This window comes from Gekko japonicus, unplaced genomic scaffold (genome assembly GCF_001447785.1).
Source record: "Gekko japonicus isolate JY-2015 unplaced genomic scaffold, Gekko_japonicus_V1.1 scaffold3773, whole genome shotgun sequence".
NCBI classification, from domain to species: domain Eukaryota; kingdom Metazoa; phylum Chordata; class Lepidosauria; order Squamata; family Gekkonidae; genus Gekko; species Gekko japonicus.
In genome coordinates, this window is record NW_015160946.1 from 108,765 (window position 1) to 121,504 (window position 12,740).

Below are 12,740 nucleotides of genomic sequence, written 5' to 3' on the forward strand. Positions count from 1 at the left end.
CAATATTATTCAGGTTAGGTTACGTAAACACTTGACGATATTGTGTAGAGTCACCTTTCTTTACATTTGACCAATAAGGGAATTATTATTCAAATGATGTGTGATTCTTTGTAACCAATTATGCTTTTTGAATATTATTTTCATGATGGTGTCATTCCAAGTATAAAACGTCACGTATTTCCTGATTGTGCTCAGAAAGCAGTCAATTTTTGATAGGTTTGTTTGGCCTAACTGTTTTCAGGTGTCTTGATTGCAATTAAAACACTAAGCTCTTCCTCCTCATTTTGACTCCAGTTTTTTACTGGGACTTTATTTGTATAACCAGGACTCTTTTTGTAGAAAAAGCCCAGCGGGAACTCATTAGCATAATAGGCCACACCCAACAGCAGAAACTCATTAGCCTATTAGGCCACACACCCTGACTGCACTGCTCATTAGCATATTAGGCCACATTCCCATGTTACCAGAAGTGTGGTCATCCAGCCACACCCACCTTTTGCTTCTTATTCTGTTTACCTTGTTTGTTGTCCAAACCCAGGGCCTTTTTTTGTAGCAGGAACTCCTTTGCATGTTAGGCCACACACCCCTAAAGTAGCCAATCCTAATGAGTTTCTGCTCTTGGGTGTGGCCTATTATGCTAATGAGTTCCTGCTGGGCTAGGCCAACTTGGGAGCCAGCCGGAACTCCGTTCCTGTGCGTTCCTGCCCAAAAATAGCCCTGTGTATAACACTCTCACACCGAGAGAGTGATCTGAGCAGGAGGAAATGCTGCTTGGAGGCAGAGACCGGGGAGTGCAGAGGGCCTTCCATCGCCATGGCTTGGCCCGGTGCTGAATTGCATGCCTGTCACAGTGGGAAGGGATCTCACATGAATAGCTCATGGAGGCTGTTGGCACCGCATTTCCCTTTCCGTTCGTGCAGATGCCGACGTCTGGGCCTGGATAGTCTTCCCGCACGTCCAGAGGACTAGAACATGCCTCTAATTAGCAAATGTTTGGCCAAACAGGGGGGGAAACCCCCGAAAGCCTTTGTTTAACAAATACTGTCTTATTCTCTACGATTTCCCACAGGTACAATCTGATGCTCCGCTGCTGGAAACAGGAATCAGATAAGAGGCCAACATTTGCTGAGATCAGTAAAGAATTAGAGAAAATGATGGTGAAGAGTAGGGTAAGTGCTTTCTGCTCTTTAGCGCTCTTCACGACAGCTAGCCAGGAAGGCTTTCCCCAGTGTGAGGATTTATATGTAATTCATTGGTAAGACTTTAAAAGTCTTTGGCTCCGGTCACACGGGCTGGAAGATGCGTGGGGGAAGCGTGGCTGTTTGCCCCGGAGCAAAATAACGTGCGGCTGCGCAATCAGACGTCTGGTTGAGGTCCCTCGAGGTCCCATGGTTAGGGGGGAGGTGCCAATCACACCACAGGCAAAGAAGCGGGGCGGGGCGGCTAACGGGGTTGTGTATTTTTAAAAACTGAAGTGTGTGCATGCTCCGTTGGGTGCTTGTGCGCATCCCATGGAGACTTTGGGGGGGGGATCCTTTTTGCGAGGGGACATGGGCGGGCGCCGGATGCCACCGGAAACACGATCAGACGCCCACCCTTGCCCCGCGGTTTCCGGAAACTAGTACCTCGGAGGTACTAGTTTTTTACCCCGCATCTTCGGCGGGAAGCCTCAGGTGAGCCACAGGAGCTCTACGCATCCCAGATGTGGCGGTGTGATCGCGCCCAGAAAATCCGCCTATCTCCCGTCTCTGTAGCGTGGCTAATGCTCTGTGTGACTGCAGCCCTTGTCTGTTTTTCCCCCACACCATTCGTATTTGGAAAGAACTCAAATGAGGACACAGCAGTCGCATTTGAAAGGGCAGTAAAAGAGCAGTCGCACTTGAAAGAAGGGACACGACTGGGTATCACACAGCAATTAGAGGGAACAGTGGCAGAGATTGGCATACAGGAGGTCCCTGGTTCAATCCCCGGCATCTCCAGTTAAAAAGAATAGGTAGCAAGGGATGGGAAAGACCAGGCACGCTTCTCCAGCAAAGGGAAGGTGTTTAAACTTTAAATACCTGTCCTTGTTTCTGACGCTCGTGTCAACTCAGCGGAGCAACTCCCCGGCTAAGGGAAGGTACTTAAACTTTAAATACCTTCCCCTGGCTGGGGTCACCCCGTTAAGGGGGCATTTGGGGAGGGACATCATGGGACCCAGGAAAAGACCGATCAGAGGGCATTTGAATGCCTTTTGAGTTCCCTTCCACAGGGCAAGAAAGCTTAGAAGGGCACTCAAAGAGTGGCTAGAAAAAGGCCCGGAGCCTCCTCCTTTAAAGACAGGCATTCAGATTAATTTAATTAACTGTAATTTAACTGCCCTCTTAAAAATTGTAATGCCTCCTGATCAAAGAAATCCTGGCTACAGGCCAGATGGGAAGGCCTGGGCCTGTTTGCTCATCCTCCCGGGGTAACAGACTGGCCACTGTGTGAAAAAAGGACGCAGGGCTAGATGGACGCATTGGTCTGATCCGTTCGTTCTTCTAAGGAGAGCCTTGTGCGGTCGGATCAAACTAGTTTCTGCACTTTGTTTCTAGGAGAGTGTCTGGAATGCACGAAGGCAGAGGCCCCCTTTCCTGTGCCCTCTGGAGCATCCTAAACTGAAAATCCATCCCTGCGGCTCGGCACAAGTCACCTTCTGGACCTCTCCAGAAGGAAACAGTGTTTGCGTTCTCACCATTATCACAGACCTCCCCCCCCCCCCCCCGGGTCTGACCCAGGAAAAGACCGATCAGAGGGCATTTGAATGCCTTTTGAGTTCCACAGGGCAAGAAAGCTTAGAAGGGCACTCAAAGAGTGGCTAGAAAAAGGCCCGGAGCCTCCTCCTTTAAAGACAGGCATTCAGATTAATTTAATTAACTGTAATTTAACCGCCCTCTTAAAAATTGTAGTGCCCCCTGATCAAAGAAATCCTGGCTACAGGCCGGATGGGAAGGCCTGGGCCTGTTTGCTCATCCTCCCGGGGTAACAGACTGGCCACTGTGTGAAACAGGATGCGGGGCTAGATGGACGCATTGGTCTGATCCATTCATTCTTCTAAGGAGAGCCTTGTGCGGTCAGATCAAGCTGGTTTCTGCACTTTGTTTCCAGGAGAGTGTCTGGAATGCACGAAGGCAGAGGCCCCCTTTCCTGTGCCCTAGACTGAAAATCCATCCTGGCGGCTCGGCACAAGTCACCTTCTGGACCTCTCCAGCAGGAAACAGTGTTTGCGTTCTCACCATTATCGCAAACCTGTCCCCCCACCCCCGGGTGCTTGATCACCAGTTGTAACTAGCTCTCAAGCTCCATGTGAAATTAAAGCGTAGCTCTTGGGGGTGGGGGCGGCATAATTTTCCAGACTCCAGAAGGCCTTCTGTTAGGCAACCCTAACTCCAACGTGGGAAATTCGTGTAGATTTGGTGGTGAAGGGGGTGAGAGAGGATGTGATGTTACCCTAGGACATACCATAGAGTCTGCCCTCCAAAGCTTCCCTTTTCTCCTGGAGAACGGATCTCCGCCACCTGGAGATGTCACGCTCCGGGGGTCGCGAACAGGGAACAAACGGCCCCGGGACCCCCAGAGAGCCCCCAGCAACCCTCACGGCCCGGCGTACGAGAAGACGGCGGGCGCGACCTACCGCAGGAGAACCCGGACGACGGACGGAAAGTGCAGAAAAGGGCAACTCGAATGATAAAAGGGTTGGAACACTTTCCCTATGAGGAAAGGTTAGGGCGCTTAGGGCTCTTTAGCTTGGAGAAACGACGACTGAGGGGGTGACATGATTGAGGTTTATAAGATTATGCATGGGATAGAGCAGGTAGAAAAAGAGGTACTTTTCTCCCTTTCTCACCATACAAGAACTTGTGGGCACTCCATGAAACTGCAGAGCGGTCGGGTTAGAACGGATCAAAGGAAGTCCTTCTTCACCCAAAGAGTGATTAACACATGGAATTCACTGCCACAGGAGGTGGTGGCGGCTACAAGCATGGACGGCTTCAAAGGGGAATTAGATAAGCATATGGAGCAGAGGTCCATCAGTGGCTATTAGCCACAAGGTATAGATAGGGGCTCTGGGGCAAGTGATGCTCTGTCTTCTTGGTGCTTGGGGGGGTCAACAGTGGGAGGGCTTCTAATGTCCTGGCCCCACTGGTGGACCTCCTGATGGCACTGGTATTTCTGGCCACTGTGGGATACAGAGTTTTGGACTGGATGGGCCTTTGGCCTGATCCAACATTGGCATCTCTTATGTTCTTATGATGTTGATAACCCCAACCCTCTGCTAATGTACCACATTCATCGCAGAAACCCGACCTTCCTGAAGCAGACTAAAAGATCTCGGCACATGAATGGCTTAGGGAGTCCTCCCTGCCTGGCTGATCAATCTCGCTCATTATACCCTTCCGCTACCTTGGAAGAGGCACAGGATTAGGGGGAAGGGGGAGGGAGGCAGGATTCCCAAGGCCGCCTGCCAGACTTACTACTGTGTCAGCTTGCTGGCAAGGAGCAGCGCTGGCTCGTGGGGTGCAGTAATTGAGCATATGTCTGAGGGAGCGTGGCTGGTGTTACTCCAAACAAATGCGTCACCAAGGATACTACGCTCCCGGAGGAAGCAGGAGTCGCCGGTGATCTCATCCCCACTGCTGAGCGCCTTTTCGTTGTTCGGTTTGAGGGATGGGAAGCACACGTAGAGGCGATAGGCGACGGGAAATGGGGTTGCCAACTCCACGTTGGGAAATACCTGAAGATTTGGGAGTGGGGCCTGAGGAGGTGAAGGACTTTGACAGTGGCAATTTTAAATTTGGGGTGGGGTGCAAGGTTCCCTCTAAGCTGTGGTGTCTTGTGAGCAAAATTACTACTTTGTGAGCTTCTGGCATTAAAGTTGTGAGCGGGCGATTTGGCTGCTGCATAGATTAGTTTGCTCTGGAGCCATCCCTTCCCGAGCTGAGACAAAAATGTGTGCGCCGGAGGCTAAAAACCTGTGAGCTAGCTCACACTAACTCAGCTTAGAGGGAACACTGTGTTTTCTGGATCTCTTTAAAAAACCTTTATTTGCCACCTCTCTTCTTGACGGAGCTCAAGGCGGCTTATGGACATCTATTTAAAAAACATTAAATTATTTTGTATGTTTATATCTATTTTGTTACAGGGCTGCGGTGGCTCAAGTGGTTAAGACGCTGAGTTGCAGACCGGCAGGTCAGTAGCTCGGCAGTTCGAGACCCGAGTGTGCCGCATGACGGAGTGAGCTCCCGTCTCTGGCCCCAGCTCCTTCTAACCTAGCAGTTCGAAAGCAAGACATTGCAAGTCGATAAATAGGGACCGCTATAAAGGTGGCAAATAAAGGTTTTAAATAAATACATTGTTAAATGGTATAATACTGTAGAGACGTGACCCACTCTCTAAAGGAGGGGGGGAATGATCTTCATAGTCTGGAGTTGAGTCGTGGTTCTGGGACCTCTTGTGGCCCCAGGGGCGCAATGTCATGGAGTCCACTTTCCAAAGCATCCCTTTACTCCGGGGGAACTGATCTCATATCTATATTCTGGAGATCAGTTGTCATTCCAGGAGATCTCCAGGCTCCACCTGGAGGTTGGCAACCCTACCAAAGAACTGCATGGCTTAACTGCACCCTAACCCTGTCCTTCTCTTTGTCTGCTTAGGACTATTTAGATCTTGCAGCGTCCACCCCTTCCGACTCCTTGCTTTACGATGACGGACTCTCAGAAGAGGAGACGCCCCTCGTGGATTGTAATAATGCTCCCCTCCCTCGAACCCTCCCTTCCACATGGATTGAAAACAAACTCTATGGTAGAATTTCACATGCATTTACTAGATTCTAGCAACGTGCGCACACACACGCCCCCCCCCCACCCCAAGTGATTTTCTTCTGCACTGTCCTCACACTCTCTGTAACGCCCTCTAGAGTGTTATTTGTCTGAATGAAACCAACTGAAATTTTGCTTGGCAAAAAAAGTCTTTTCGTTTTGTCCGTTCGTTTGTCTGTTTCGTTTGTCACTGTCCAACTCTGCGTTGGGTTCTTCCTTTAGCCGTTTTTTTGGCAGCTGCGTTTAAAATTCAAAAGGATGTGAAAACACGCAACGTTACTAGGTATCTATTGTATGATTTAAAAAAAATAAAAATCCTAGATCAGGGAAGTACACTCAGGGGGGAGTTTAAGACGAATGCTAGCGAATATTCGATTCAGTCGATGCTTTTGTGTATCCATGGGGTGGGAACGCTTACGTTTTACATCTCAAATTTTAAGCGGTAGGGTTTCCCCCCTTTAATTAAGGATATCTGCTTGAGGTTGGAGGTTTTCTCCCGCATTTCACCGTTAGAATCGATTGCATAGTCTTCTCGTTTTTGTTCCAGTGGATTCCCGAATCCCAACTGTCCTCTGTATATTTTAAGTTTTTCAGTCCGCCAGTGGCTTCTTAGGAAGCAGTGGCATTTAGGAGGCTGCTTGTCATACAGGGAAGCCAGGGCAGAGCAAGTGCAGCCGTTAGAGTTCCTTGAAAAGCCAAACCAGGGAGGACCACGACGGAACAACCTCTGCTGTTTTCACATGCTTTCTTTTTCGGTTTCTCATGACGATGTCAGCATCTAAGCCGTGTTTTAAATGTTGTCGCAAGGAATGTGCTTTAATATTGTGGTGGTGAGATGGACAGTAAAGACGGTTCTTGCCAAAACTCCTACAGTTTTTTTAAATTTTTTGGCCTCGTGATTCCATACATGCCATTGAACTCTTGGACGTTATTTTTAATTCAAACTGCATAGTCCCACCCACCCACCCTTTACCCCCATCTCTCCCTTTTTTAATTTGTCAGCCGCTAGATACTGATTCAGGGTTTCGTTTAGGAGCCCGGATTGCCAAGCCGGATTCGTATATGGTTTCCCAAAATAATGGTCTTTTTGTTTTAAACCCCCCCCCCCATAATAATGCTAGGCTAGAAGTCAAGGAGCTAACCGAATTGCCCCTTTGAACGGCCTTGTCCTATCACTATTAGGTTCGGGTTCCAAAGGAGACTCTTGAATCCGGCTTGGTCTGAAAGCCATAACGGGCCCCTTCCCATTGACCAGTTGTGATTCTTCCCCACAAACAAAGCAGAAGCAAGTTAGCCGTTGAGGGAGAGGGGGGAACAGGAGCTAGAGGCCCATGGGGCTCCGTAGAAGTCAGTCGCTGTCAGGGAAACTTTTGGTGAGCCCAAAGCTAGCATGAAGCAACCACTTATCTGCAGCAGTCCTGTTTGTTGCAATAGGACGTGTTTTCAGGCCTGAAACGTGCATGCTAAGTGTTTTCAGGATCGCATGCACAGGCCTATTACTACTTTGAGCACTTTATTTATCAAAGGAATACTCCACTGCAATAACCAACCTGCCGTTGTATTCCCGTGAAACTATCCAAAGACTTATCAGGCACAAATGCGTTTAGCTTGTCCTGGGATCTCTCCAAAGAGCACTTTATTTTGTTTTGTTTTTCTCTCCGTCCTTTTTTTTTGGCTCGCGTTGCGACTTTTGCTCTTTTCAGTGCCTTCGAAACACAGGTCTCTCGTTTGTGTTTTTAGGGGGAGGAGGGGGGAAACACACCCACGCACCCCACCCCGTTTTGCAAATTTGGCGCGCCACCGTTGTGAAGGGAGTTTTGCCAAGGGCCGTACTGTCTGCACATGAAGTTGTGGTTCTTCAGTGCAGAAAAAATTATCTGTTTTCATTTTTAGGCATGTCATACCCGAACTGGCCTGAGGAGAGCCCCGTTCCACTCACGAGATGCGATGGCCCTATGTCTGTGTTTTCAAGATATGCAAATGATAGTGTATATGCTAACTGGATGGTTTCACCCTCAGCGGCAAAATTTATGGACAAGTTTGATAGTTAACAGTGTCTTGGTGAAAGGTAATGGACTCAGGAGGGGGAGCAGGTGTCCAAAGAGGGGGCCCCTCCCCTTGGCACATTCTTTGTATAATAACCGGTTACGGCAACAGGAGTTTCTAGACTGGGAAACCTTTCCCCTGCCTTTTGGTAGTTCCTACTGTGACTTCCCCCAGCCCTCTCTGTCGTGATGAATACTCTAATTGACTCTCCCCCCCCTTGTTACAAGCATATCAAACTGGGTCATGTTCCAGTTCCAGTATGTGTTTTGGTTCGTGGCAGTCTCCAGGTAGTCGGGTTTGGTATCTGTGTTATCACTTGTCGCCGATGGACTTCATGCTTACGGCGTTTTAGGACAGCAGCCCAGGACTGGAACCGTCAGAGAGGGGGTGTGGGAAGAAACCCTGGTGTCACTTTACAAACTGCTACTTCTGTGCCCAGTGTGAAGGGGAAAAGGCAAACTGAGCGAAGCGTGAAGCACAAATTATACAATGGGAACAATTTGCTCCAGAAAATTCCTGAGCTTGCTCTAGACTTCAGCGTTACCGTGTTGTTGGCAGTTAACAAGTTCTGAGTTTTAAAGAGCTTTGAGTGATTTGGGGGGGTCTGTGTTGAGGGTCGACATTAGAAATCTTGGAAACCTGTAGAGAAAAAAATATATATTGTTCTGTCTTAATGCAAAAAGAGAGGGTTTTGTTTCTCTAACCTTTAGCACAATGGGAAACTTTAATACCAGATATGCTGTATTTAGAGACTTGATCTCGTGATATTGTTTTCATTCACATTTGTTTTAGTGATGTCTCAAAATCTCCTCAGGATGTCTTGAAATGAGCGAAAGTGAAGGGCCCTGGTTTGCAGGCACGCCCACCGGGCTTTCGTCCTCTCAGCTCAAATTCTTAATTTCTAACCATCCGTTTGCACAGCCCAGGTGTAAAGCTGGCTCTGTGTTAAAATATGATCGACAGGTGGAGAGTCGGCCTTGAGAAAGCATGTTTCCTTACAGTAAATTTCTCCGTGGGTCCTTCCCCCCCTGCTGTCAATTGCAGCTTATTGACAATAATGTTAACCACATACAGGGATAAACCGTTTTTCCTCTATCCCAAGATCCAAAGCCACACTTTATTCTGCAGTTTCATATCCTGGATAAGCCGAAACCATCATTATCCTAACTTAACCATGGTTAACATTGGTGCTGCCCAATAGAATACGGTTATAAGGAAGGGGCGGATGTCTGCAGTGGGCAGCATATATTCTCAGGGCTGGTTCCCGATTGGTTAAAAGGCAGCCAGCGTTCCATCTGGGCCGGCCTCCCGAGAACGTGCAATTGACACAACTCCAAATCATTTTCTCTTGCAAATCATTGGCCGACAAAGCTTTCGTTCACTGTCGTTAAGTCTCTGTTCCTTTGTATTTGTGTGTTCATTTTTCTCTGCAAGTATGGGAAACATGTTTCAAGTATTTTTTTTTTTAAAGGTTAAAGCTAATAACGGATGTGACGTTTTAATTTTGATGTGGTGTTTTGAAAGATGATCTCTTACGGAGCTTTTATGAGATGGTTCACAGACAGGGCATCACACATGACTGCATTGTATTTGTAATTTCATAATGTTAAGGAGAGGGAGAATTTAAAAAAAAAGTTTGTTTTTCTAAAGAATGCTGGAACCATCACCCAATGTTCTTTTGGGGTACTCTTGCGTAGTCAAAGGTTATACCAAAGTTATCGCCTCTGTCTCTTTGGTTTCTGTTGTGTGGTTCCGTGTGTCTCGATTACCTGTTTCCATTATTCCAGAAATCCATGAGTCAGATTGCCAAAATGTTGTAACTGTTCTTTTCATGCAAGAGGTCCAAACACCTCATTAGGATAAAAAAAAAACCAGTTTGAAAGCAAGTCTCTGCTCAGACAAAGGGCAGCGTTTTCTTTCTATAAGCTAATTACTACGCTAGACACTGTGTTTACAAAAAAAACAAGACAAAAATACTGAATATAACTGCCTACAGAGATGTGAAACAGCCCTGAGTATACTGTAACAAGCAATCATCTCAAATAATAATAAAAAAAATGTAAATGGAATAGATGTGCCGGTTCATTCTTTTTCTGGAGAGGAACGACATGAAAGGACTCAGAGCCACAGTGGGTTTCAGTAGCATCCAAAGCAGTCAGGTCAGGATTTGTTGTGTTTGCTACCGAGAGGGTCAAATGACACATGGTCCTTGTGAAAATTTCTGAGTCAGGCTTGCTGGTAGTTCTGAGTAACTAAGAGGTCGTAAGAACCAGCACATTGAATTGTACCTGGAAACAGAAGGTAGCCAGTGCAAATTACCGCAACAATAGCCCGTAGACATTGGCTCGTTTGCCTTCTCATTTTATTATTTATTATTTATTTGACTTATATCCCGCCCTCCCTGCAAAGCAGTTTTAGGGAGGCTTACAAAACTGTATAAAACACTATTTATTTGACTTATATCCTGCCCACCCTGCAAAACAGTTTTAGGGAGGCTTACAAAACTGTATAAAACACTAAAACGAGAAGATTAATAAAATCACAACAATACAGTCCTAAATATAATAATGATAAAGTGCTAGAACAACTAGTATAATGATGGCAGACGTTTGCAGCAATCAGAAATATGCAGTCAGCATAGTCTGGGTTGTGTCAGGCTGTTGGTGGTATAATAATATTGATACTGATATTAATGTTGATGTTGGGGCCAGGGCCTTGCTCTAAGTAGTGCGGCTCCCTAATCGAAGGCCTGGTGGAAGAGCTCCGTCTTGCAGGCCCTGCGGAACTGTAAAAGGTCCCGCAGGGCCCTGATGTCCTCCGGGAGCTCATTCCACCAGTATGGAGCCGCCACTGAGAAGGCCCTGGCCCTCGTCACAGCCAGCCTGGCTTCCTTGGGGCCCAGAAGGGCCAGATGGTTTTGGGACCCCGATCGTAGTGTTCTCTGGGGAACGTGGGGAAAGGTGGCCCCTTGGGTACCTAGGCCCCTGACCATATAGGGCTTTAAAAGTAAAAACCAGCACCTTGAACCGAATTCGGTATGTTCTAGACAGCCAGTGCAGTGCTTTTAGCACAAGCTGGATGTGCTCCCGCATAGGGAGACCCAACAACAGCCTAGCTGCTGTGTTCTGCACTAACTGCAGTTTCCAGATTTGGGACAAGGGCAGCCCCATGTCGCAAGCATTACAGTAATCCAGTCTTGAGGCGACCGTTGCATAGATCACTGTTGCCAGGTCATTGCGTTCGAGAAAGGGAACCAACTGCTTAATCAGCCAAAGGTTATAAAAGGCTGACTTCACAGTAGCTGCTACCTGGGCCTCCATCGTTAAGGAGGGTCTAGGAGCACTCCCAAGCTCCAAACCTCCAACACTGGCACCAACAGTGCCCCATCGAAGGTTGGGATGGATTTGACCCTAAGTGATGGAGGGCAATTACCCACAAGATGTCCTCCAAGCCTCAGAGGAAAAAGACCCTTCACGGTAAGCAACCAATGGTCGGTTTCTATGCCAGGCATACAGAGATGTAATATCGGATCTACCCCTAGGGACCAGTTTACGTTTCTGAGCCGTTTTCAGAGGCAGCCCCACGTTGAGTGCATTACGTAATCTAATCTAACAGTCATCAATCTAATTTGCCAAGGTCAGGGCTGACTCTCCACTAATGGGCACACCCTATTGTCTTAACACCTTCTCCTTGCTTAAGGCAGATTCTTAGGAAATATAAATCACAGGCATTTGCAGATACGGCTTCCTGTTGCCATAAACATCTATGGGCACATTCTGCGTTGCTGTTGTTGTGCTTACTTCTGAGTCATCTTTGACTGTCATTGTTCATTCACATCCTGTACTGCCCTCCAAATAATAAAAATGCAGACCGCACTCCTCGTGGAAGAACCAAGCCCAAGATTCGATGGCAACGTTAGTATAAAACCTCCAGTCAGGAATATAGGGATGCTCACATGCTTGGGTAGGAACAAAATGGGAAATAATACGAATCATCAAAGACACTGAATTGTCAAAGAAAAACAAGGTAATAGAATGCTATCACCTGTAAAATGTCTGATTTTTTTTTAATGAACCTGTTAAATGCTGACAAACTAAGGCACACCTGGAATTCTTTGCATTTGCAAACTTGTGGCCGTCGGAGAGGCATCCCTTGACTGAAGCTAAAACCGGAAGTGCAGCGGGCAGAAGATGCTGCTCTGCTGATCAGGAAAGAATGGGCGTCCAGGCACCTGCGATGCCTAGCCCAGCCAGGGTCCCTGCGCTGCCTGTGCCAGTCAGAGGTGCCAGCGTCGCACAATCCAATTACCTTTATTGGCATGTAACACAGACTCCTATACAGCAGAACAACAACAACAACAAAATATTACTTGCAAAAAGAGCAGGTATGAACAGGGTTACTATGTAAAGGTACCAGCAAAGAAAACCAATTAATTAAATAGAGGGCAAATAGAAATGGCACCCGAGAGAAATGTAGCAACCGTTTCCGTTATCTCAAAACTTGGGTTGTCAAGAAGAATAAGAATCTTCAGACTATCAGAATATTCTTCTAATTGAGTCCAAATAGAGTTTAAAAATTTCAGACGTTGCGCATGATAGAAGAAGAAGAAGAGAAGAGATTGGATTTATACCCCGCCCTTCACTTGGAGTCTCAGAGCGGCTTACAAACTCCTTTCCCTTCCCCTCCCCACAACAGACACCCTGGGAGGTGGGTGGGGCTGAGAGAACTCTGACACAAACTGCTCTTTTTCAAGGACAGCTGTGCCAGAGCTTGTGACTGACCCAAGGTCACATCAGCAGGTGCAAGTGGAGGAGTGGGGAATCAAACCCGGTTCTCCCAGATTAGAGTCCGCAC

The 12,740-nt window shown here is 47.4% G+C and overlaps 1 protein-coding gene across 1 annotated transcript in view; it reads left to right on the forward strand.

Moving 5' to 3' along the window:
- RET (ret proto-oncogene) overlaps positions 1-8,363 on the forward strand; it is a gene marked incomplete at its 5' end in the record, with an annotated part of 107,263 nt that extends 98,900 nt beyond the window's left edge. Inside the window, 3 exons of the mRNA XM_015425221.1 lie at positions 1,070-1,169; positions 5,676-5,823; positions 7,734-8,363. Of these exons, the coding sequence (XP_015280707.1) occupies positions 1,070-1,169; positions 5,676-5,823; positions 7,734-7,891 (406 nt within the window). The remainder of the gene's footprint in view (positions 1-1,069; positions 1,170-5,675; positions 5,824-7,733) is intronic.
- Positions 8,364-12,740: the final 4,377 nt, after the last annotated feature.